General features: G+C 38.7%; 1 protein-coding gene across 1 annotated transcript in view; it reads right to left on the bottom strand.

The window, feature by feature from the left end:
- EFHC1 (EF-hand domain containing 1) overlaps positions 1-27,423 on the bottom strand; it is a 44,085-nt gene that overhangs the window by 11,637 nt on the left and 5,025 nt on the right. Inside the window, exons 2-7 of the mRNA XM_040983534.1 lie at positions 26,917-27,138; positions 18,353-18,640; positions 13,779-13,928; positions 12,442-12,634; positions 5,560-5,780; positions 1,918-2,058 (exon numbers count right to left, since the gene is read on the bottom strand). Of these exons, the coding sequence (XP_040839468.1) occupies positions 1,918-2,058; positions 5,560-5,780; positions 12,442-12,634; positions 13,779-13,928; positions 18,353-18,640; positions 26,917-27,138 (1,215 nt within the window). The remainder of the gene's footprint in view (positions 1-1,917; positions 2,059-5,559; positions 5,781-12,441; positions 12,635-13,778; positions 13,929-18,352; positions 18,641-26,916; positions 27,139-27,423) is intronic.

Genomic DNA, 27,423 nt, shown 5'->3' with positions numbered 1-27,423 from the left:
GCAAGGTTAAGATTGTGTTATGGTTAAGAAGCTTTGTTTCTTTTCCTTTCACATTAAATTTTAACACATCTAGAGTTTATTTCTATTTTTGGCAAGCAGTGGAGATCAAATTTTCTTTTTCCTTCCCATGTGAGCATCTAATTGACCTGCTATTATTTATTGGAAAGACCTTCCTTTCCCAGCATCTCTGCAGTGCCATATTTGTCATAAATCTCACATGTACTTAGTTCTATGTCTAGGCTGTTACATTTGTCCATCTATCCTTGAATCAATATGTATCATCTTAAATGCTATGACTTTATAACGTGTTGCAATATTTTGTTGAAAAAAATCTACTGATATTCTATAAAAATGTCTTGATTTTTCTTGGTGTTTTGCTTCTCCACATGTATTATAGAATCAACTTGTTAGGCTCTACAAAATAAAAACATTTTGGGAATTTGACTGCCACTGCTTTGAAATCATACATCAATTTGCAGTGTTTTATAATACTGAGTATCTCACCAATGAACATGATATGTTCTTTCATTTATTAGGTCTTTCTCAATTTTCTGTCAGTAATATGTTGGATATTACCTTCCTTTTGCTTAATTTATTTCTAGAGACTTAATATTTTTTATACCATGGTGTGCAGCATGGAGCATTTTTAACTTAAAATTTTTTGGTTGCTATTAGTATACTGGCTCTACTAATATAGAATGTAGATTCATTTTTGCTTTCTTTATATAGGTATATAATAATTCAATTATATAATGAAACTTCCATTTCTTCCCAGTCAATCCTTCTCCTTTTTATTTCCCTTCCCATTTAACTGCTTTAGCTAGACCTTCCAGAAAACGTGGAGCAGAAGTAATGAGAGCAGTCTTGCCTCATTTCTAATCACAGCAAATAACTTTCAACATTTTATCCCCAAGTGTACTATTTGTGGCATATTTTTGGTGTATACTTGTTATTAAAATAAATATATTCCATTTATTTTCTGTTTTATTAAATGTTTTGTTTTTACATGAATTAGTCAAATGATTTTTAGAACTTCATTTTCTTATTCTGGTAATGAATGATTTTTCAAAACTGAAATAGACTTGTTGGGTTGGTTCTCATTCTCTGCTGATATTCTCAATATTATTATCTCTGTAAGCAGAAAATTCAGAGTTTTTTTTTTTAAGATCAATAATACAGTACTTGAATCCTCTATGGACTTATTTCTATTTTCTGTTGGCTTCGACCATTTTTCCCACTTTACCTTGTTTTGAACACTGCAACATAATATTGTTTTAAAACATACATTCAAAACAATGTATGATTTAAGTTGATTATAGAAATAATTTGAAGCCTGTAATAACATTGTCTTCAGATAATTTAGATAGTCACCTAGTGTCATTGGTATTTGAATAATCTTAATTTGGTTGGTGAAACTGAGGCCTCTGGAACTGGGATTAATCAAATCCAGACAATTATCTCTGTTAGGATTAGCCACTTGTGGCCTAAAGCATGAGTGTTTACCAGGTGCTTCCCTTTTGAGGGGCTCTGAATGCCAATGTCTGCTCTCAAGGATGCTTCTCTGATCAGTACAGTAAATACACCCAGAGGAAAAATGGCCCAGTAAATCAGGCACAAAGGCACACGAATGATTCTACTATAACTCAGAGTCTCAAAGCTGCTTAATAAAAGAAGCAAAAATTTTGGTCAAAGTATGAGTGTAACAGAGATATTAGAGATCCAGGAAATATTTTGGGGAGATACAGAATTCAACTAGGTTTTTGTTCAGGAACACACACACTTAATACCATCCCACCTGCCAAAAATCTGGGCACTAAATCCAATGGTTGTTTGATAACACATAACCCTGATAACTGCCTTCCTACAGCTGACAAACACAAAGACAACAGAATCTGGAATATAAAATATTAGCCTTACCAGTGTGGCCAAATAACGAAGCACTTTGCTGTCATTCACCAGCATTTTAATAACATCTTTTTTTGGAGCTTTTGGAATGAGAGCAAAACAATTCTGAGCAGAATCTTCAACTAGTCCATAACCATTGTAAGGAGGCAATTCCTGAAGATAACACAGGAAGAAAAGAAAACGGTGTCTTATTAAAATTATGTTAATTTAAAATTACATTCATGATAACATTATTCCTTTAAGAAAACTTTGGAAGTATTTAGTCTAAAATAATTTCTGTATACACAAATGTAGTTGGAAAAATATATTTCTTATCCCTTTTCTTTTTTATGGATTTACATCATGTTCACTGTGATTAAAAAGACTTGTACCTGTTTTACATGAATTAATTCTCGTCTCCACCCCCTCCCATTCAAAGAGCTTCCTCAGTCTCAGTCCATATACCAGAGGTCCTTGCGGCTTGCTTCTCACACTTCAAGTTCCCACTGGTATCTTACTCTAACCTGCAAGAGGCACTCTTCCGATTACAAACATAACCACTCCCAGATGCTGTTCTTTCTGCCTGTGCTTTCATAACTAAGCTGGCACATGTGGCGCCTGCGAGTCCCACAGTTCTCCCAGATGCTACTTTTAGAGCCACTTCCATAGAAAATTAGCTCTCTTGGTTCTGGCTTTTTTCCTCTTTTACCAGCATGCTTCCTGGTGGAGCCAGCCTAAGGTAAAATATATCTCACCAATGGATCCATGTTTGCTTTTTCTAGAACTAGCATATAAGCTTGAACTATTGTGTATGATTTTCAGACTGAACACACCATTTCAAATCTATTTAGATCTCCAATCAAAGGCTCTGTTCTAGCTTTAATCCTCTAGACTGTGCTACGGCTTCCTAGTCTTCTTTTCCACTTATACTGTTTAGGGTTAATTTGACTGAGATGTAATGACTAAGGATAATTAAAGTAATGACTGAAAAGTATAAGGCACTTGGTAAGTGGTACTCTCCTGTTCACCACCAACAAATACTTTCAGGAGCTAGAAGAGAGAATTCCTAATCTGAAAATCTGAAATGAATTTTGGAGTATTTTAGATTTTGAATTAGGAATGTTCAAGCAACAAAGTCTATTCAAATATTCCCAAATCCCAAAAATGTGCAACTTTGTTAGTCCCAGGTATTTCAGACCAAGGATAAGGAACCTATAACAAAATTATTTTCTATATTCACCCTCCTGGAAATAAACTGATGAAATGTACTGTGATTCATATGCCATATGTAGGGATATTTATTATCCACAACTAGTTTTATTTTACAGAGTGTCTGGGATATAGCAAAGAAACAGACCAAAACCTACAATCGTTTTTTAAGTTCTCTCTACTCTTTATTCAAACCTTCCCTCTCCTTTCTTTCCTTAGAGAAAGTTTGCCCTCCCCCTTCTTTCCTTTTTTTGCTCCTAAGACTAGGAGAAAAAAAAAAAGATGTTAGTAACAAAGATTGGGAACAAAAGTATTCTAAATTTAAAAGACAGATCAAATCTCTTTCACTAAGAAAAGGACGTTGCTGTATGTCAATACCTCTGCTCCTGACCTCTTGGTTAATACAACTCCTTCTCATAGAATGTCTGAAGTACAATAGGTATGTCTTTGTGCCTTTACGATATGATCTTAGGTAAGTTCTTCAAATTGTTATCCCAAATCTATAATCAAGTAATGAAATAGTCCACTTGATCAAATTATGTATCTTTTTTGGTAGTGTTTCAATTATGTAGCTTTTCTGGTAGTATCTTTTCTGGTATTGCATCAAATGCTGCCCATTAAACTTATATTAAAGAAAAAACTGACAGAAAGAGATGCTATTATTACCCAAACTTCCAGAAATTTTATTGTCCCTGTGAACTCATGAAGGCTAAATTAAAATCCTCCTTCTATTTTTAATGTAACATTGGCCCTAAAAGGCTTGCCTAAGATACTACTGCCATTTTTGGAAACAAAATAAAGGCTGCGAAAGGCAACCTCCTTCCATACAGTTCAAGAAATATATTACACCTTCTCTGCGTTAGGCAATGCTGGGCTTTGCTAGAATTCTAAGGCTCAAATTTATGAGATTGCTTCTTTTCTTTGAATTCATTGTCAGACCACAGTGGACTTCTGTGCAGAGAACTGAATTGTGTGATTCCATGTCGTTCTAAGGAAGACAATGTTGCAATGAAAGGAAATCATCTTCCTGTGTCTTCAGTGAATCAATCTGTTTTGATTCTAACCATCTTTTAAGTGAAATGATTTAACAAAGAAGAATAAAATTCCCTAGGGATCTGGAATTTGAAGACATCCGTTAAGTGAAAATGAGCAGGTATGAATATTATGGTACAGTGTGCTCAGCTTCTACTTGGGATGCCCATATCCCACATTGGAGTGCCAGCTTGAATCCTGGCCACTTCACTCCATTCCAGCATCCTGCTAATCTAATGGATCTTGGGACACAGAGAATGGCCCTGTGCTTCAAGATCTTGCTATCCATGCAGAAGACCCTGGGGGAGTCCCTGACTCCTGGCTTCAGCCTTGTCCACCCCTGGCTGCCCCAGGCATTTCAGGAGTGAACTAGCAGATGAAAAAAAAAAAATCTCTCTTTTTTGCTCTATCTTTCAAGTAGATGAAAATAAATAGATGTATTAAAAAATAAATAATTGCTAACAAAAAGTTTTTAAAATAATTACAAAAAAGTAATACAGGAACAATTTGGAGGGTATGGTGGAGCAGACAATGCCAGCAATCTGCTTCCCGCCTAGACAAAACTGCACTGGCAGGACCTATCTAAAGTAGTCATGTTGGGATTCTGGAAACTAACAAAGGTTTCTAACCTCCAGAGAAAAGTGTGAACACTAAGTTGTGAATAATTTCCAAAATTTTCTGTCCTTACTACAGTAACAGCTACCTACCCTACACTCCTATCCTATGATGGGCAATGCGAACAGCTTGCAGGAAACAGAGAAAAAGAGTATTCTAATGTCCAAATACGGAGGATCTATCCTTGCATCACCCATTACTCAGATCACATATGTGCAGACACCCCTTGGAGAATCAAAAGTGCTGCCATTCCATTTCCCCATTTCATTCTTCCTCCTTTTCCTCTTTTGGAAGTCAGACGTACAAGATTAGGGCACTGGAAAACAACTGCCTATATGAGGGAAATTAGAAATTCACTGTAAAGAAAGATGCAAGTGGGCTGAGTGGAGAATAGTCACGCCAACTTCAGCTGTCTTGGGGTATGAAAAGAATAAAGAAGGCAGCACGTTTCCAGGGGTGTAACTGATGTAAATTTTCAATGGAGAAAGTGAAAAAGAACAAAGATTGGGACCAGATGGGAGAAGACAGAAATGCTGCTGTAGCCAGCTGTGCAACACAGCCAGCTGCAACCTGTGAGCCACCATCTTGCCAAGTCAAGTAGCAACAACAAATCACACACTGTGCCGCTCAGTTTTACCTGGGAAAGCATTCCACAGTCACTCACTGACTTTTACGTCAGCCTAGGGATCTGACTGGGGCCTGAGCTATGCTATTATACATACTTAGTCCATTTTTAATGGAGTATTCATATAGAAGCAATTTTATTCTACAGCACAAAATCAATTTTTTTCATGATACTCAGAACATCTATTCCTTTACCTGTTTTACAGGAGGTGGTTCCTGCTTGCTTATATCAACAGGCGGTAAATCAGCAATTCCAAACTTCTCTTTGTAATACTGACGAGTAAACGGGTCACAGTCATAAATGAAGAATGTTCTCCCAAGGATAGTGAGTGGCTTCCCGACAATAAAGTCTTTGGCAGTAAACCATTCCAACACCTCATGATCAGATATTTCCAGCACACACTGAGGGAAGTTCTCTAAGAGAAGCAGTGGGTTAGAGAGAAGAGAAGGAATGAGTATATGCAGCAACCCTGATACACAGAAGCCAGGCATTCTTAAGAACCTTTCTGTTCTGGTCAAAGATCAGGGACTCCTTTGCATTCCCACCAGAAACAGCTGTGTATTTCCACATATTGATAAAACATGTAATACCCTAAATGGTTCCTGTAAAATCTGTCTCTCATATTCAGCTTTAAATAATCAGTATAAGTCACTAATCTTAGTAGAATTAATGCTTCAAAGAAATCATGACAGGGAGGAAGAACAAATGCCCTCCAATAAGGATAAACTATAGGTCAATAGGCCATTTATTCAACAAAATATTATATGAAGTACATTGCTAAATACTGAGTATATAGATATACTTACTGCTTGCATGGAGAAAATAATCTATTTGGGGAGATATAAGTTCCAAACAATCACACAAATAATGGTTTTACTTCAACAGTAATCACTTCTGCTAAGTCAGTGTGACCCAGACCGGGTGGCAGAATGCAATCAAAGTCAACGAGATGATTATAGTACTCCATTTATATTCATAACCAATAGATTTTTACATGTAGAGTCAAACTTGCCTTGTTTTTGGAATAAATCCAATTTTGTCATACTGTTTGATAAGAACTAAAGGTGAATTTGCTTAAGATTTATTCCCTGTACACTGGATTCCATGGAAATCATGAGTTAGTCAATTCTTTTATTATGCCACATCTTACAATTGTCATCACAAAACCTGGACACACAACTCTGATGACCTGGGAAATAAGAAATCGACTAGCGTGTTCTTAACTGGTAACTGCTAAGATGAAAAATCAGAATAAGAAGGCTAATTTTTTGCTATTCCTTACATAAAGTATTCACCCCTAACTCTTGACCATGGCAAAGAAAGACTGGTACTTTCTCAGTCATGCATCCGAAAAGCTCTACAGTCTGACATCCTTCTGCCAGATTAGTCTTAATCATCCAGCTCCCTAGGACATGATGGGAAATGGGATACACAGCTTCTAACTAAATAACTTCCCTTCTGGATGTAATGTTCCAGATGTTCTGTTGGACGTATGTATACTATCATGCCATTTGCCTTTTTTGGTTCAATAAATTGTTTATATAATGGTGCTTCAAAAACTTGGTGGATAGGCAGATGCCTGGCATAGTACCACTTGAAACACCGTCTTCTCATGTTCAAGTGCCTAATTCACTTGTGTTTCAGCTTTTCTCTTTCCATCTCAGCTTCCTGCAGATGCATATCCTGGTAGTAAGTAACGGCACAAGTACTAGGGTCCTGCCACCCACATGGGAGACCTGGATGGAATTCCATTTTGGTCCTGGTGTTAGTCTGGCACACACCTGGGCAGCTGTGGGCATTTGGGGCGTGTACCAGCAACTGAAAGATCTCTTTCTTGCTATTTCCTTTTATCCCTTTTTCTATTTCTTTGCCTCTCAAATGAAATGAAAATAAGTAAATAAATAAAAATGTAAAAATTTCCATGAAAGTTCATGGAACTGTATAAAGAACTGAGAATAAAGGAATTGGTTGGGGCCTGGTGTGATGATGGTTCAGTGACTAAATCCTTGCCTTGCATACACCAGCATCCCATAAAGGCAACGGTTCATATCCAGGCTACTCCACTTCCCTTTAGAGGATGGTTCAAATCCTTGGGACCAGGAACAAGCATGGGAGACCCAGAAGAAGTTCCTGGCTTCAGATCAGCTCAGCTCTGGCTGACAGGGCCACTTGGGGAATAAATCAGTGGATGGAAAGTCTATTTCTCCTCTGTAAATCTGCCTTTCCAAGAAAAAAATAAATCTTTAAAAAAAGAAAGGAGTTGATTGGTTCTAAACATAAAGGAAAAAACTATGAAAATGCAAATGCTAATTGCCTAATTTGATCAGCTTACCTTCCATACTTGTGTTGAAACATTGCATTGTTTTCTATTAAAATGTACAAGTATTATATGTTAAAGAGGTTTTTATACTTTAAATTAAAAAACAAACTTCAATATGTGCAGACTCCTCATGGAAATGTAATGACAACATATGTTTATTTCGGTGCAAAAATTTTTGAGTCTAAGTATAATAGGAAGTAAAAAAGTACATTGAAAATGCATATTAGAAAAAAATACATGCATTTCAAATTTTTTTGCACAAAAAAATAAATACATTTTAAAATTTTTTTTCACAAATTTGTTAAAATACCCTCTATGTTGCTGGGTTTTATATACTGATATTTTATTTAGATTTTTGATACATATATTCATGGGTAAGACTGACTAGTTTTTATTTTTCATGGTGTCTTTTAGTTTCACTGGTCTTTATAAGTTTTGAATTTTTGTTTTTAAAATTATTTATGAGGCAGACAGAGAGAGAGAGAGAGAAATATATCCCATCTGCCAATCCACTCTGCAAATGGCCACAACGGCCCAGGGCCATAGCTAGGAGAGGGAGCTTATTCTACGCAGGACCCCATGTGGGTGACAGGACTCTCACTATTTGAGCCATCACTAAGTTTGAGATCATTTGTTCTTTAAATGCTTAGCAAAAAGCTTCTGCAAAATTATCTGGATCTGGCATTTTCTTTTCAGTGAGGGTTTTTTTTTTTTTAATTGAATCCCTTGTTTCTTTTTTTTTTTAATTCTTCATGAATGTTAGGCTTTTCTTAAAAAATAAATATCACTCACTACTCAGGACAGAAACTTGTTGACATGGTTCTTTTTTTTTTCATATTTAAGTGTTCAGTGTACCCTCTATTTTAGTATTGTTATATGTGTCTTCTTTATGTCTTCTTTTTTTTAGTATTGTTATATGTGTTTTCCTTTGATAAATCTTTTTGACAGTTTATCACTTTATTCTTTTTAGTAAATTGTCTTTATTTTTAATTTTATTATTTTTATTGTTTCCTTTCACTTAATTTCTTTATTCTGTCTTTTCTTTTAAATAAGAATGCCTAACACTTATTTGCACATATCTTCTCTCCTACATAAGCATCTAAGGCTCTGATTCTGTCAAATACCAAGGAAACTCATGAGGTATAATGATGAGGTGATATTCATATGCTACAAATAGACATTAGGGCACGATGCGTTGTTAGAGACTGATACCTGGGCCGCATTGAGACGTGGCTTCTGTTTTTGCTCAGCCATTTGGAAAGCAGACCAGTGGATTATTTGTCTTTCTCTCAAATAAATAAAAATGAATTTTGAGACTTCTCACCTTTAAATGTAACTACTGCTTCCCATCTTTATGTAATCATTTCTGCTTTTGTTATTTACATTGCATTTTAAGCAATGCATACAAGTTGAATCAGATAGTATTTGTTTTAAAAGTTTATTTTTTTTAAGTAACACATTGACACACACACATATATTCTTTCAACTGCTCGTTCAATCCTCAAGTGGCTACAGTGGCCCAAGCTGGGCCAGATCACAATTAATACGGGCTGCTAGTGTTGCAAACAGACAGCTTAACTAACTGTGCCACAATGCTAGTCCCAACAGTGTGTAATCTTTTTAAAATTTACTTCTTGGTATAATTACCTTGAGATTCATGTATGTTGCTGTACGTTTAAGTAACTGATTCCTTTTACTTTTTGAACTGCTCCAAAGTATTGTTGGGCAAAAATTATTACTCATTTTGTTCTTAGAAATTTACATTGCTACCAGTTTTTGCTTTTCAAATAGAGTTGCTATAAAAATCCACTTAAGCAGGAACCTGGCACATGCAAAACGAGGACTTTAACCACTAGGCTATTGCACCAGGACCCTATTATTTCTCTTAATCTGTAAATTCAATGTTCATTAGCTCCAGACTAAAGGAATTATAGATTCATTTAAGAATTTAAGAATTCTGGAAGGCCAAATTTAGAATATTAGTCCTAACTTAGCACATATGAGGAGGATGAGCACAGAAATATCTGTGGTAGAGCTCTGCGCCTTAGTCTGGTGGCAAGAGCCTTACTTTGCAACTGCTGGTTCTAGTCCCAACTGTTCTACTTCCCATCAACTCCCTGCCTGTAGCCTGGGAAAGCAGTAGGGAATGGCCATGCCCTTGGGACCCTGAACTTGCACGGGAGACATGGGAAAAGCTCGTGGCTCCCAGCTTTGGATCAGCTTGTTGTTGCAGCCACTTCTGGAGTGAACCAGTGTGTGGAAGATCTTTCTCCATGATTCTCCTTGTCTCTGTAACTCTAGCTTTCCAATAAAAACTAAAATACATCTTAAAAATATTCGTAGTAAGGCCCGGTGCAATGGCGCAGTGGTTAAGGTCCTCGCCTTGCACGCCTGGGATCCCATATGGGTGCCAGTTCTAATCCCAGCAGCTTCACTTCCCACCTAGCTCCCTGCCTGTGGCCCGGGAAAGCAGTCAAGGACGGCCCTGGCTTCGGATTGGCTCAGCTCCAGCCGTTGTGGCCGCCTGGGGAGTGAATCATTGGTCAGAAGATCTTCTTCTCTGTCTCTCCTCTCTGTATATCCGCCTTTCCAATAGAAATAAAATAAATCTTTTTAAAAAATATTCGTAGTAGACAGTGGCCAGACTATGTTGAACATGAATTCTCCTAATTGTAAAATGACAACCATCTTTACATCTCTCTTTTCTTTGGTCTCATCCTTCTTCCCTTGATACGCAACCATTTACATGTGCAGTTTTTCAGTTGACTATGTACTATGCGGCATATTTTGCATGTATTTCACCTTATCTCATTGTACTGCTTCATATATCTCACATGACTTTTTGCAGACATCACTATGTTTTTAGGATCTATTCATTTGCTTTCTGTGTACATCTTTGCTTCCTGCATCTAATTCCTGTATATTAATACAGATTAATACCTTTAACTTCTTATCTAGACAAACGTCTTGCCCAATACCTGCAGTCTCTTACTTCCCAGTTTCCAGAAATGCACTACAACGGGGGGTGGGGGGGAATCAATGAAAATAGTTACATAATTCTGTTTGTCACCCAAACATGACAGATATCATTACATGATATCAAGGTGACCGTTTTTTAAAACAAAATTTATTAACTATTAAGTCAATAGCCAAAATAAGTGAGCTTGTTCTGGGAAATAGTGAACAACAGGTATCCACTGCCACACATGACATTCTTTCTCGCCAACATACTAGATTATTTTCTTTTATTTTTAAAAACATTTATTTTATTTTTATTTGAAAGGTAGATGTGCAGAGGGAAGGAGAGGCAGAGAGGAAGATCTTTTGTCCGTTGACTCACTCCCCTAGCGGCTGCAATGGTCAGAGCTACACTGATCTGAAGCCAGGAGCCCTGGGCCTCTTCCAGGTCTCCTACATGGGTACAGGGTCCCAAGACTTTGGGCTGTCCTCAGCTGCTTTCCAAGGCCACAAGCAGGGATGGGACACAGGGCTACTGGAATTAATGTGGGGAGCGGCCGACCCCACGTGTATGAGGGGCCGTGACAAGATGGCGGCTGGCCAAGGGCCAGAAGGTGGGATTTGTCCTGCCAGCAGGCAAACAGGAAGTCACAGGGATAGGCTAGCGATTATGTCATTGCTACTGGCCGATCAGGTAGCACCAAGTGGACCCACGGGGAGAAGTGATTGGTGGAAAACTGTATATAAGCAGCCCACTTTCGGCAATAAAGCTCATTTTGGTTCACCTTCCCCTTTTGGTTCGTCTCTCCTTTCTTGTTCACTGGTGTGTTTGTTTGTGTTCATTTGTTGTGTGTGCCGGTTGCGGTGGCGGTTCCCGTTTTTCCAGGCCCTCAAGATTCCTCGTCATTTTAGTGTCGCTGCAGGACAGTGACAAATTAGAACCAGTGCCCGTATGGGATCCCAGTGCATACATGGTGAGAACTCTAGCCAATAACCCATACTATATTATTTTAAGCCAGCAAAGAAAGAACTGAGTTCAACCCACCAGGGTTTTACTTCAAAATCGCAAATTAAACCACACATACACTTGCTGTGCAGAAAGTAGTGACATAAGAAGAAAAGTCAAGAATAAGGAAATGTTAAACTATATCCTTAAGCTAAAACAGGCCTGTTTGAAAAATGCTTGAAAAATATATTATTATGGGGCTGGCATCATGGCATAGCCATCTACAACACTGTCATCTCCTATGAGTGCTGATTCGGGTCCCAGCTGCTCTACTTCCAATCCAGATGCCTGCTAATGCCCTTGGGAAGGCGGCAGAGGATAGCCCATGTGCTTAAATTCCTGCCACCCACATGGGAGACCAGAACACAGTTCTAGGCTCCTGGCTCTGATGTGGCTCCACCCGAGCCATTGCAGCCATCTGGGGAATAAACCAGTGGATACAAGATTCATTCCCTCCCTCTTTCTTTGCAATGCTGCCCTTAAAAAAAAATAGATATTTTTAAAAAATCTAATGTCAAACAGTTTCAGTTGAGACATTTCACTGTACCACATGCTCAGTGAATCTCCTGTCACTGTTCTGGTTTTGTTCCCTTGATCTAGGTGCTGATCATTTCTTCCATTTTGGAGCTGTGCCCAGATTCAGCGGTTAATAAAAAAGGAAAGTTGTGGGAAAGCCACTTTATGAGTACCCAGGGCAACATTGCTAGAACTTCCTAAGTGTAAAAGAAAACACTAAGTAACTCTTTCCAAAAGAAGTTCCAGGTAATAAAGGATACACGGAACCAAACATACTTGCATTCTCCACCAAAACCTTTGGCATCCGCTGGCGGTTCATGAGGAGTGGGAAAGGGTCTCGCCCATCATTCCGTTCATGCACTTCGCGAATTTCCACTGTGTCATCCATAAGATAGTAATGAATGATGTAGGTCCGACATTCACCGAACATGCTATCTCTATCATCCCAGATGGCGTAGAAGCGAAGAACCTTCAGAGAGCCCAAAGAGAATACTTCAGTAAGAATCCTGAACTGAAAGCTCAATTGAGGGAATTAGGCATGTCTGCGTCAGCCAGTGATGAAAATATTAGCTGAAAAGACTGTGGGAACTTCAGATAGTAAGCTAAAGAAAAACACTCACCAAGGTACTAGACATCTGAAATTACATGACAAATGTCAACAGATGGAAAGAATTAATAAGTCTGTGCCAAGAAAGGGCTTTCATCTAAAATATTACTGAAGAGAAGCTGAAGTAAAAGAACAGTGGGATCCTTTATAGAGTGATTAAAAATATTAACAAAGGTACATGTGAATACATTATATACAATTGGTTTGGAGAGAAATTTCATTTATTGATAGCCAATCCTGTCTTGATCCCATCAACACGTATCTAATAACAGTATCCACACAATCTTAAAATACAAAAACATCCCAGATGCATGATTGATACAAAGGACTTTTTAAAAGATGACACTAATGCTAGGTAAAATTTTCCACTTGAAAAGAAAAACAAGAGCTGCAAAGTTGAGAGCAATCACTCTCTTTTCTCTTCCCCCTTAGTACAGAAAAAAAACCATTTTGTTTACACACACAACATTTATGTACAAACAGGGGGATTAGGAAAACTGTAACAGAGTTGGAAAATGCTCAGAATATTCTGCACTCCTACACTAATATAACATTCATCATGGAAGTATCTGCAATAGGTATTCTGCAAAATTAATTATTTTAACACTAGAAACCTAGAATTAGGCAACAGCTTTGGAACATCCCAGTAATTCATTTAAGTTTTCCTGAAGGATTCCATGAGATCAACTCCTATTTAGGAAAATAAATAGCAAACTGAAATGTAAAACGGAAATCAGATGTAGCTCAATTTAAATGGTTTTCAGATTCAGTTAATGGGATATGTAAGATTTGACTCTGTGATCTGTTTTGATCCCTTACACGAAACCAAAGCATTCTGACATCCTAACTCTAGGTGAAACCAGAAATGTAACATTGTATCCAAATTATTAAATTATAGATGTGTTGTTCTAAAGCACTTCCAATACAGATATCAGAAAAACCTGCCAATGAACACTGTGCCCCAGTTGGAAATAAGTGAATCCACTGAGCTGCCTAGGTCACTTACTTGTTTGTCAAAGGTGAGAAACTGTTTAAGTTGGTCAAAGTTCGATGGGGTGACATATTTACGAAGAGGCTTTTTTCGAAGTTCAGTGTAAGGATCGAGAGCCATCTTTTCTGGTGGATTTAGCTCAATTCCTTGACTTTCCAAAAATATCTAAATAATTAAAAATTTAAAATGATCACCTTTCTTAAGGATTCTAAAAATAATAAACTGACAGTATAAAAATACGTACATTCATAATTTCAATGCCAATGCATTACTTTGCAGCTTTAATATGATACAGAAGCACTATCTCCAACTGACCCAGCAGTACAAATCAGATCAAAGTTAAAATTACCTGAAGTCTTCTACATTACAGAATTACCAGGAAAATGCTAAACTAGTTGAAAGACATGATGGTAAGGTAACTGGATTCAACTATCAATGTAGATCAATCAAATATATTTAGATATCTAAGAACAGGGTGAATACTAGGACTGTTTACATGTACACATTTGGAACTTAATTATAGTTTCAAGCAACATGGAATACATAGTAGGTATGAAAGTGAAACCAAACTCAAATTCCTCACTTTCCAACTTTCATGTAAAACAAGTGTATGATTGGGGTAGGAGCTGTGAAATAGAGAGCACGTTAAGCTCCTGCCTGTGGTGCCAGCATTCCATACAGGCACAGGTTTGTGTCCTGGCTGCTCCATTTCCTATCTAGCTCCCTGTCAATGGTCTGGGAACGCAGAGGAGGAGAGTCCAAGTGCTCAGGCTCCTGTGCCCATATAATAGACCAGGAAGAAGCTCCTGGCTCTGGCTTCATAACAGCTCAGATCCCACCACTGCAGTCATTTGCAGAGTGAACCACAGGATGGAAGATCTCTATCTCTCCCTCTTTCTAACTCTGCCTTTCAAATTAAAAAAAAAAATCTTAGGAAAAAAAGTATACAATTAACATAATTCCTCTCACCAAAAAGAACAGAAAGCATAACCACTGGTCATTTTAGACCAGAAATGCTTCAGCAAATTAGGAAAAACAAACTAAGTACTCAAATATCACCAGAAGCACTTTAATTTGACACAATCATGAATTCTACCTTACTAATTATGCAGAAAATATTTTTAGACTATATCATTTTATATAAATTGACTCTCCATGTTATTAAAGCATCACAATAAATAATATTCTTGCTGAAAAATCAGAAAATAGCCACTATCTGTGACACAGGCATCCTATAGGGCCATTGGTTCAAGACTGAACTGTCTCACTTCTGATCCAGAGTCCTGATCCAGTTTCCTAGTGTCTGGGAAAGCAATAGAATATGACCTCAATGCCACTCTTGAGAGATACATCCTCTATGGAAATGATAATGCTAAATGAGATTCTAAAGATCTGATCCAATTGAATTAGTGTCTTTGGAAGAAAAGATATCACTGAGCATATTTTTTTTTTTTTTGCTCTATCTCTGTAAATGTATTGGGGGGAGGGAAGGGAAAGCCATTTGAGCATCCGGAGAAAAGTGAATAATCTGCAAATGGAAAGAGGTCCTCGTTGGGACTTGACCGTGCTGGCAGCACACTGATTCTGGACTTGCCGCCACCAGTGCTGAGAGGTAGCAGGATTTCTGCTATTTAAATTACCAAGTATTTCTGCTATGATAGTCCTTAGTAGCTAGGACTGGAGTTTAATTTTATGTAATTTTTGAAAAAAAAAAATAAAAACTTCCTCCACGCTAACATTTGTAGTATAGAGTTCATATCTACTACACTACTAATAATACTTCAACAACAAAAACATATTCTGGATCTAGGTTTTCTGGACTCTCATTTGTTAATATGTTCAATCACTTCTGCCTATAGGAACACTTATCTGCAGCAATCAGGATGGGATGAGAGGAGGTGACAATTGTGAAAAATTTGAATAGAAGAGCTTCCTAGCTCCAAGCACATCAAAAAGACAGCTACCTCCATTACCTATTCACAGGCTCAGCCCTAACGGAAGCCATCAAATTATACGCATACACATTTTAAGCTGTTTAGAAGCCAGCTTCCAACTGAAAAGATCGGTTGTTGAAACAATTCAGTGTAGTCACCAGCTCCTGAGATATACAGCTCCAGTCAAAGTTATTAAAACACATCAGTCCTCATCATTCATGGAGTTTGTCTTTGTGAATTTTCCTCCTAACAGTTCAATCCAACCCTCAAATCAATGCTGGCTACCTTGTTCATTCAATCACAGACATGCTGAGACCAGCACAATATCTGACGCGCAAATGTGGACATTTCAAACAAGGTGAATCTCTGTCTGCTTTTTCAATTCTCATGGTGTAAATAAGAATCCTTTTTTAGAGTATTTAGCTGCACTTTTTTTTTTTTTTTTTGTATTTTTGTGCTTTGTTGTTGATGCTGTTGCTAAAGTGGTCCTCAGGCAAAATGCCGAAATGCAGTTTAAGGTTCCTAAGCATGAGGTTATAATGTTTTTTTGTGGAGAAAAAAACATAGATTAGGTAAACTTCATGCAAGGATGAGTTTGATGCTGTCCAGCTGGATATTAATGAATCAATGATTTATACTAATCAGCATGTCTTAGAACAGAAACACACATAAAGCAGATTTCTTTATTGACTGGTTCACAGAACTATTGAGATTCACAGGAAGCTAATCCTGCATTTCCCTTAGGAGCAACAGGTTAATGCTCAATATTATTAACAATTAGTAATTGATTAATAATTAATTAATAATGTATAATATAGTAAAAATAATATATAATTCTATTAAATGATTGTGGTGAATTTATAGGCCAAAACTACTGTGACTGAAGAGCAGCAACCATAACTGCTCAGGGATGAACCTGGAACTGCTCAAATTGCTCATAAAGACACAACTGTTAAAACAATTGTTAGTAATTGTAGGTTGAGATAAAACTGTTTGATTTCTCATTGTTGGTACAAAAAATTCTAAAACTGCTTCTGATGAAAAGAATCCCCAAACCTAAAATGCAAGAGATCAAAAATATATCCGAGGGGCAGGCATTAGCGGTTAAGATGCTGGTTAAGGCACTTGTGTCCCACGTTTGAGTTCCTGGATTTGACTTCCAGCTCTGGCTTGTGCCTCCAGCTTCCTGCTTAGGCAGACTCTGGGAGGCAGATGTGGGCAGCTGTGGAATGAGTTCCCAGCTTACAGCTCAAACCAGCACAGTCCCAGCCATTGTAGGCAGCTGAGGAGTAAATCACTGAAGAGGACTCCTACTGTCTATCTCTGCCCCTCAAGCTATCTGTGCACCTCTCACTCTTCTCAGAGTTCTTCTCCAATAAGCCTTAATAAATAGTGTCTCCTCAGACTGTTTCCACAATTGTTCTTATCATCATTTAACACGTGTTTAGTTTTTACTGGTTGCTTTTGTCATCCAACTACAATACAACCTCTTTAAAAGCAAGTCTTTATATCTGGCACCTAGAACAGTATCCAGCACATAGCAGAGAGTCAAAAACTATTTGCCAAGTAAACTGTCAAATATGAAAAACACAAGCACTATTTCATAGGTGCTCTGCACATGGCGAAAATTCATCGCACCTGGCAATAGCTAGCATGGAAAAAGATATAAAATACTTTAGGAAACATATATTTTCTATAAAAATATTTTAAGCTAAGACAAATTTAGGATTAATTTCCTAATCCCTATACTCCACACTGAAAAAAGTTATTATATCCTCTATGTGTATAACTTAGGTTGTCTCTTTATTTAAAAAAAAAAATCCACAAATTTGTGGAGAGTGTTTCATTCAGGGTTAAAGCAGTAGCTAGGGTTTCCATGTTCCACCTGCTACATTATCCAGCTCTAGCTCCCAGTATCAGCTTCCTGTCAGGCTGGACGCTCAGAAACAGAAGGTTAGGGCTCATGCGGCTGGGCCCCTTTCACCCAAGTCGGAAACTGGGGTTGGCTTCTCAGTTCCTACTGAATTCACTGGTCCTATCCAGTCCTAGCCATTTCAGGCATCTGCAGAGTGAACCAGCAGATGGAAGAATATTCTGTGTGTCTGTTTCAAAAGTTCAGAAGTTATGAAACAGAGGACATAAAGAACTTTTTTTCAACATAAACAAGTGGCCCTTTTCCATTTAGAAATGGTCTGATTTCAGGAACATGTTAAATAGTAAATTATCCTATAATTTAGCAGCTATGACTTATGAAAAAACATAATGGCACAAAAGATTTTGGGATCATCTTTGTTAGTAACAACAGTATTATTTTTGTAAACCCAAATTTCATATAAATATTTAATTGTTTTTTCCATAGTCTCCCCCCTCTGTAGCTATCTCCTTCTTCCATAGTTTCCTCTGTATTCTCTACTAAGACTACCAGGTAAACTAGTTCCTTTACCAAATGGTAAAGCTATGAGAGGTGTTTGCTACTGAACAGACATCACAAAGTGCTAGTATGTATCAGATTACACACATACAAATGCTTCACAAATCATCTAGTAATTCTCATAAAACATATTACTTGTGTCATTTTTCCCTAATAAATGAATCTTCCTATAAATCAAAATGATGACTCAAAGCCCACAACTTCCAAAAATTATTTAACCCTACCTGTGTAAAGCGGTCGCAGTCCACAATACGGAAAGTTTTGCCATAAATTGTGATGTTTATTCCTCTATTTAGGTCTTTCCAGTGGTAATGATCTCCCACATCATTCTTGGCTAGCCGCTGACGTCTGACTAGCTTGCCCTGTGGGATCCCAGAGTTTTCCACCACAGGCTCTATGACAGACATGCTGTCATCCTCTAGATAGTAGTAAATGTTCACTTGACGGATTCTGTAATGTTCCTCAGTTGATATAGGGACATCTTCTTGAAAATAGGCATCAAATTTCAGTACCTAGAATGTTCAAGGAAAGGACGAGAATCAGTTTATTACAGTTATCTAAAAATAAAACCTAACATCCTCCTGAAAAGGGAACCGCTCATAGAGATTTGGACATTTATCATTCATATCCTCTAAATCAAAAGTTGGCAAGGTCTGGTTCATGGGACAAATCTATTCTGCCACCATTTTTTTTGTAAGAACAACAAGAACATTTTTACATATTTAAATAGTTGAAAAACTAAATGTGACTTTACAACACATAAAATAGGATGCAAATTTCAATTATCAGCACCCACAAATAATTATGCAAATAATTAACATGTGTTTATTTAATGGCTGCTATCCCTTTGCAAGAGTTGTGATAGGACTCTACACGTTGCTGTAATGGATTATATGGTGAAGTCTGAATTCCACAGCAACTGTACATGGACAGAGGGTCTTTAGGAGACAAGGTAAGAGGAGATTTAAGGGTGGAACCCTAACTCAGAAGCAGTGAATGCCTTGTAAGGCAAGAAGTGGATTCCCTTCCTCTGCCCAGCATGTGAAGAAGGTGTGAGCAAAGGGAGGGCTTACCAGAAACCAAATTGGCAGGAACATGATCTTGGACTCTTAGCTTCTGGAACTATGAGAAAATGAATCTCCACCCTATTTGCAATATTTCTACAGATTTCTACTGTTTGATCCACCCAGTTTGTTGTATTTTGTAATGGCAGCTGAAGCAGACTAAAACTGCTATAATACCCAAAATATTTACAGAAAAAGTTTGCTGAAATTTGTTGTAAATACGATGTGTCCACTAATTACTGTGCTTGTTTATTGCTAATACAGCCTACAGATCCTAATAATGGCAGCTTCACTTTCATGTTAGAAGTTCTTCCAAATTTCTGGAAGGAGTAAAGCATTTTGACAATCATGATTTTTGCTTCTGACTCCACTGCATTATAGTAAGAGTGGAGTTCCTATAAATTCATATGAATGACACATTCATTACTTTTTCTCAAAAAAGGTTTTATTTGTTTGAAAGATAGAGTTACAGAAAGGACAAGACAGAGATCTTCCATTGATGGACCCCCTTAAATGGCCACAGTGGCTGGAACTAGCCCATTCTGAAGCCAGGAGCCAAGATCTTCTCGGTCATCCACATGGGTATAGCTGCCCACGCCCTAAGGCCATCATCTGCTGCTTTTCTCGGCACATTAGCAAAGACCTGGATTGGAAGTGGAGCAGCAGAACTCAATCCGACATGCAATGAGATGTTGGCACTGCAGGTGGCAGCTTTATCCACTATGTGACAGTGTCCTGCGTTAGCACTTACAGTTCTTAAATAAATGACTTTCAAGTTATCAACTTACAAAGAAGATTAGAGAGTGCATCGACACCATCACTATGCTCAGAAATATACATACAAGGACACTGCAAAAGTTTCAGGGAATAAGTCAACTAAAAGATAATTTGGGTACAAAAGAATTTTGAAATCCATGGGTTTTCTCATGAAGTTCATTTTTCGCGAACTGCTTGAAGATCCTTCAGATTCTGAAAGCCAACTGTCCTCTGAAGAACATCAGCATTGATGTGATATCAAAATGGCACATGTGCCTGGGAACGCAGCAGAAGCTGGCCCAGGGCTCTGACACCATCTTAGATGAGGCTTCCCCTGGTCAGTGTACTAAGTAAATCCCTCTGTGCTTTTCTCTGCCACTTTGTTTTTGTTTGTTTTTTTTTTTTTTACAGCACTATAATACGGTTTGTATGGGTGATGTGTTTCATGTTTATTCTCCCCAAGAAATGCATGAATACTTCATAGAGGGCACAACTAATCTGTTTTTGTCTATAATGAATACTCATTAAATATTGGTTAAAAATTAGATGAATAATTGCTTAATAGAATTATTGTCAGTGTCCCTGATGCAACCTGATACACTGAACATGTAATGCATGCACAAAAGAGTCACTAGAATTCTTATAATTATGTATGAAATTCAAATATTTGTTCAGCATTTCTTCCCTAAATTATGAATGAACATACACATTAGCTTGGTTCTATTTAATATGAATTACATGTTGAAAATATTTCATGTTAATTAAATGTGTGCATCACATGCTGTTGAAAGGAAACGATTTCACGAGACAGAGAAGCGTGCTTCAAAAAGTTCCTGGAGGGTCCAGTGCGGTACCCTAGTGGCTAAAGTCCTTGTCTTGCATATGCTGGAATCCCATAAGAGCATTGGTTCTAATCCCAGCAGCCCTAGTTCCCATCCAGCTCCCTGCTTGTGGCCTTGGGAAACAGTCGAGGATAGCCCGAAGCCCTGGGACCCTGCACCCACGTAGGAAACCCAGAAGAGACTCCTGGCTCCTGGCTTCAGTTCTGCGTAACTCCAGCCATTGCGGCCGCTTGGGGAGTAAATCGTCAGATGGAAGATCTTCCTCTCTGTCTCTCCTCCTCTCTGTATATCTGACTTTGCAATAAAGATAAAATGAATCTTGATGACAAAAAAAGTTCCTGGAGGGACTGGCATTATGATACAGTGGGTTAAGTCTCTGCCTGAAAAGCTAACTTCCCATTTAAGCCCATTTCAAGTCCCAGTCACTCAGTTTCTGATTCATCTCCATCCTAATGTGCCTGGGAGAAACAGTGAAGAGTGGCCTCAGTACTTGGGCCCCTGCCAACCATGTAGGAGACCAATGGAATGTAGGTCCCTGTGTTTGGCCTGACCTATCCCCAGTGCCATTTGGCCAATATACCAGCGTTAAAGATTTATTCTCATTCTCTCTCTCTCTCTGTCTCTTTCCCTCTCCCTTTAAAATAAATAAGATACAGCTGGAAAATGGAATTAAAAGAAAGTTTTACTTAGTGCAAAAGACTTTGAAATCCATACATATGAAAGATTTCCAAAAAGTACATACATACTATATGTATTAAAATTTTCACATGCACTTCAAGGGTTTTTGCACTGTAATTATCCCTTCTCTTGATGCCATTTTTCATGAGCCCTTTGAAATAGTTTCCTACATACTGAATAAATGGAGATCAATATATTAACAGAAAAACCTTCCAGGATACGTTTTAATAGAAAATTTTGACTATTAATGATTTCTGTCATACAATGAGCTCTCACATGGCTAGTGAACTTGAGAATTTAATACGTTAGCTGGATAGTCAACTTTTTAGGCAAATACCATACATACACAATTATTCTTTTCTCTACAAAGTCATTCTGAAATGAATGCAGAGCAAGAAGTGAGTTGTATTTTAGAGAATCTGAAGATGTTTTCCTAGAGAAAATACATAATCAGAGCTATGCTTTGGGGTTCAGCTGGCAGTAGACCAGTTATCAGCACAAAGATTTTGGATGAGAATATTAAATGGTTAGATTGCTTATATGAACTATAATTATGGTGGAGGAAATGAACATGACTGATTCTTGGCCTTGGCATGAAAGGGCAGAAAAAAGGCAAACATGGCTCAGATTTGAAGCCAGATTACCTGGTAGCCACACCTAGGGGAGCAGATGAAGTGAGTTACAGAGTTAGAAAACTTGAAGTGCCAACTTCTCATCCTGGTAGAGATACCTCATCAGCAATAGGACATGCTACCTGAAGTTTCTGAGTCCAGAGTTGGAAACACTGAGAGTTGTTCTATACTAGGTGGCAGGGAAACCAAACAATTGAATGGGCTGTCTCAAGAATACAGTGTTTGCACTGGTCATTCAGTGCCATGTCAATTAACTTCATGATGTTGTAAATTTCCATGTTTCTTCCTGTTGTTGAATTTGTGTTGTCACTTTTCACTGGAGGAGATGATATTCTGTCAGCTCTACTTTCAGACCAAGGATGGACTCCCAATGAAACTTTTGAATTTATCTGGACAATAAGATGCTGGACTCTCTGCATGGTCCATGCCCGCAATGAGGGAATTATGACTGGTTATGAGCTGTCCTACTGTAATAATATGGAGGAAACCAATATTGGGGGAGGGCTTGGGGACAGGTTGTGGGAAATCCCAGAGCCTATAGAACTGTGTCATAAAATGAAATAATAATAATAATTTTTAAAAAACACAGTGTTTGTAAATGCTTACAGAAAAGCAGTGAGAAGAGAAAGGAGACCAGAGAGAGCACAGCCAGAAAAAGTAGGGCAGGGGGCAAGCACTGTGGAACAGTGGGTTAGATTACAACCTGTTAGCACTGGCATCCCATACAAGAATACTAGTTTGAATGCCAGTTGTTCCATTTCTGACCCAAGTCCCTTCTAACATGCCTGGGGAAGCATAAGAGGATGTCCCAAGCACCTGTGTCCCTGCCACTCACAAAGGAAACAGGCTGGAGTTCCTGGTACCTGGCTTAAGCCACTGTGACTATTTGGGGAATGAACGATTGCATAGAAAATCTATCTCTGGGGTGGCTAGACAGACACTCAACAATATCCGTTAGGGACGGTAGGAGGAGATGGTTGGATGGAAGTAGGTTGCAACACCTGTTGGCAAGAATATGAACAGAAGGGTACTTGGGACAGATTGGGCTAGTATGCCATATATATTGGCAAGCCAGGGTAGGAGGCGGGCCTGGTTGAGGTTACTGTGGGCTGCCCTGACTGGGCTGCAACTCCTACTGATACGTGCGAGGGACAAGTGCGTCCAGGGTGGAACCAGGCGGGACTGCAAGAGGACACGCGCGGAGACAGAACCGGCCCAGCAACTGCAGCCGCCAGCTGATGGGGCGGTGGACTGTGCCGGGCCCTATGCTACTAGAACAGCAGGAATCTGGACTGAGAATACCTCAAAATTTCTTCGAGGATCTCCCCATTCGAGACACCGGACTCGGAGTCCTAACCAGGGAAAGACAGGACAAGTCAAGCAACAACCTCAGCCATCTGTTGGCAGCAGAGACTGGGCAAATGGAGACTCTAGAAGGGACTGTGTCAATCAATGGACTCTTCAATGACCACATCATGCTTGGGGTGGCGAGACTGGCAGCGACCCATGAATGGTGAACTATTAGAACCACTTGATCGAGTATCTCGGAGCGTGCCCCACACCCGGGACTTGGGGTGGGCGGGAGACTGGGTGGGGCTTCTTCCTCTATATCCCCCTTTAGGCCTTGAACCTTTTTTACCCCAATTAAATTTGTAAGGATTGTCAAAATTAAATAAAAAAATGCAAAAAAAAAAAAAAAAAAGAAAATCTATCTCAATCTCTCTCTCTCTCTCTTCTTTCTCTCTCTCTTTCTCCCCCAGATAAAGTAAATAAATCTTTAAATAGAAGAATGAGGAGAAGAAGGTGGCGGAAAGGGAGGAAGGAAGGAAGAAAGGAAGGAAGGGAGGAAAGTAGGGAGGGAGGGAGAGAGGGAGAAAGGAAGGAAGGAAGGGGAAGAGGAGAAAGAAGAGGGCGACAAAAAGGAGGGCAGGCAGGCCAATAGTGTCAAACTTTACAAATAGGTCAAACAGAATATGTGTGAAGCAATCTCTCTGTCTACATTTGGCAAAAACAACATATGCTACCTTTAAAAAATAAAGGTATCATTTAGGGCTTTGGGGAAGGGAAACATCAGATTGTTAAAGCAGACTGAAGCAGAGTGTGGAGTTAAGTTCTCTTGCTAAAGAAGTCAGAAGGTAGAAAGAGGGAATGCAAGGACAAGACAATACGAGCTCCACTGCAGAAGTGGTCCGTGGAGTGTCTGAAAAAGATACAACAATGACATCAGGTACACAGCGGAAAAAGTAGAAAATAGAGAGTAATGACAGAGAAAAGCACGGGGCAGCAAGGGGAAAGGGTAAGGACACTCACAGCAGAAGTCTGATTTATCACCTGAGAAATGGAACTGTATTCCAACTATGAGGAACAGCCATAACAATATCCCAAATGTGGACATGCATGTTAGCTAGTAATTAAGTATTCCTATAAAAAAACACCTTGTGTTCTGAGTTAATTAGGAAAAAATAACTCCCTTACTGCAAATAAATGAACAAAAATAAGCAAAACTAATTTCAAAACCATCCATTTCAAAATCACACATTTACTCTCTACTTCATTATTGAGGCTACATGATTTATATGGAAATTGTGCAGATCCAAGTAAAATGAGTTGGGATCAAATAATATTCTTCATGCATACTATGAACTATATGAATTATGAACAATATTAATTAAGTATAAGCTAAGTAGTGTCAATTAATATAAAATATCATAGAAAGACAAAACACAGGAGCCTTATATCCTCTCAGGTGCAATTTATTCCTCTGAATCCTATTAATAATTTTTTGAAATATAAGTAATTTTATCACTTCTGGTAAAACTGGAACATCAGGATTTATACTTTTTTTGGTAAAAATCTACTTTACTTTTTTATTGGAAAGGCAGATCTACAGAGAGAAGATCTTCTGTCTGCTGGTTCACCCCACAAGTGGCCACAATGGCCACTACTGAGCCAACCCAAAGCCAGGAGCCAGGAGCCAGGAGCTTCTTCTGAGTCTCTAATATGGGTGCAGGATTCCAAGGCATTGGGCCATCCTCGACTGCTTTCCCAGGCCACAAGCAGGGAGCTGGATGGGAAGTGGAGTATCCAGGATAAGATCTGCCACTGATATGGGGTCCCAGTGCATGTAAGTGAAGGCCATGCAGTGGAAAGCATACCCAGATGCTCGTGAAAACCACAACAGTCAGCTCATCTAAGCTGATGAAGGATGTCGAGCACCTCATCAAAAGCTGGAAAACACAACAGGTTGCACAACTCTCCTGATCAGGCCCTGCAGAGAAATGTCTAGGTCTGTGGATACACTGAAGCAGACGTGGTCAGCCCATAGATCTTAGAAAGATTTTTCTCAACTCTGGTGCAACAAAGCTGACAATATCTCAGAACTATCAAGACCACTGAAGCAGCACCCTCAGAACATTTCCTCCCATGTAGGATCTCTAAGGTGACATCAAATGACCCTCTCCATCCCAAGGCACTGACTGTAAAAATATGGGAGTGGGGGAGATGGCTGGAGGGAAAAAAGGGAAGTGAGGAAGGGGAAAGCAAGGAGGAAATGCCTATATTTGCAAAAGTATCATGGAAAATAATAACAATTTTAAAATGTTTAAAAAAATGACTACTAACATAAATGGCATAGCTTTTTCTCTGCAGTTTATAATCCATACTCAATAAAATTTGACTAAAAGTATGAAAAAGGAAGAGACATTTAATAGAAATAGTACAATGAAAACACTGTAAAACAAAAACACAAACCACAGGGCCCAGTCTGCTGGCCTAGTGGCTGAAGTCCTCGTCTTGCAAGCACTGCGATCCCATATGGGTGCCAGTTTGTGTCCTGGCAGCCCCGCTTCCCTTCCAGCTCCCTGCCTGTGGCCTGAGAAAGCAGTGGAGGACGGCCCAAAGCCTTGGGTCCCTGCACCCACACAAGAGACCTGGAAGAAGCTCCTGGATCCTGGCTTCGGATCAGCTCAGCTCCGGCTGCTGTGGCCACTTGGAGAGTGAATCAATGAACAGATCTTCCTCTTTGTCTCTCCTCCTCTCTGTATATTTGATTTTCCAATAAAAGTAAATAGATATTTAAAAAAAAAAAACAGGGATGGAGGAAATTAATGATGTTAACATAAAAACTGGTAGGTAGTTTTCAGATCCAGTTAGATATAAAATCATCTGAAAACTGCAACCAATCTGGGCTAAGATGACAGCGGAGTTCCTTCAAAGTTCAGAGATTGTTCTAGGATCACTTCCCTCCACTGAAAAGAAGAGTCTTATCCACAAGGAAAAGCGAGGATGACAATGCAACATCAATAGATAGAAATGAAGCAACGCATACTGCAACCAAACATGTTACATCGCCCTCTGGTTATGTAATATCAAGCACGAAATATTCTCAGAAAAGAGAAAAACTTAGAAGCAGCCTGGAGGAAACTGTCAAGAGATGGTATCATTTCACATTTCACAGAAATTAAGGGTTGCTCAAAAATACAAAATACAGCACTTTTAAAAAGTAAGAAATACGGAGCAGGTAGCCACATAGCAATACAAATTCAAGAATGCAGAATCCACACAACTTCTCTTTTGCTGCTTTTGGAAAACATTCCAGTGAAGTCTACCGGGAATTAGTTTGTATAAACAGCTTCCTGGTGACTAAAGAAAGCCTCTTTCAAAGCCAGAGTTCAGTTGTCTGTGACTAAGGGTTGGGACATTCAAACAATTTCCAGAGCACCGTGGGACTCCTGTGGCTTACTATTTTACTTCTCTGCAAGCAGTTGACTCTCAAGACCCTTGAAAACCAAAGGTACCCTAAAATCCTAGGTGATACCTTTTTGTCGAAGGCCACGTGTGCAGGAATAAAAGTTGCAGGAGGGGCCTGCTTAGGTTCGCCGTAAGTTAGAATGGGTGCCTTGTTCGCCAACTCGTCCAGCTCAGCCTGGGATAGCTGATTGATCTGGAGCCGGTCTCCACCTATCCCAACTGTTGGTCGGCGGACAACTGCATAGCCGTTCCTGTAGCCCAACGTCTGGCTTCTATGGAAGGCTGTTTTCTGAAGAAGAAAGGAAGTGTGCCATTAGTAACATTACACAAATAAATATCTGTTAGGTAGAGACAGCTGAATTTTGAAAAAAAAATCACACCATAAATATTTGCTTATCAACAATCACAAAACATATCAAGAATTTACTACATTAAAAGATTTGATATTTTCTGCTAAAATACCTAAAACAGGAACAAGGAAGAAAGTAACCATCTGAGCTTAAAATAAAACATAGAACTAAATTCTACAACACTCCTTTTAGGTACCAGCCCATCACACATGAGACACAAAAAA

Source organism: Ochotona curzoniae, unplaced genomic scaffold (assembly GCF_017591425.1).
Source record: "Ochotona curzoniae isolate NIBS_2020 unplaced genomic scaffold, NIBS_Ocur_1.0 contig_3819, whole genome shotgun sequence".
Taxonomy (NCBI): domain Eukaryota; kingdom Metazoa; phylum Chordata; class Mammalia; order Lagomorpha; family Ochotonidae; genus Ochotona; species Ochotona curzoniae.
Note: the sequence above shows the minus strand (reverse complement) of the source record. Positions and strands in the feature narration are given on the sequence as shown.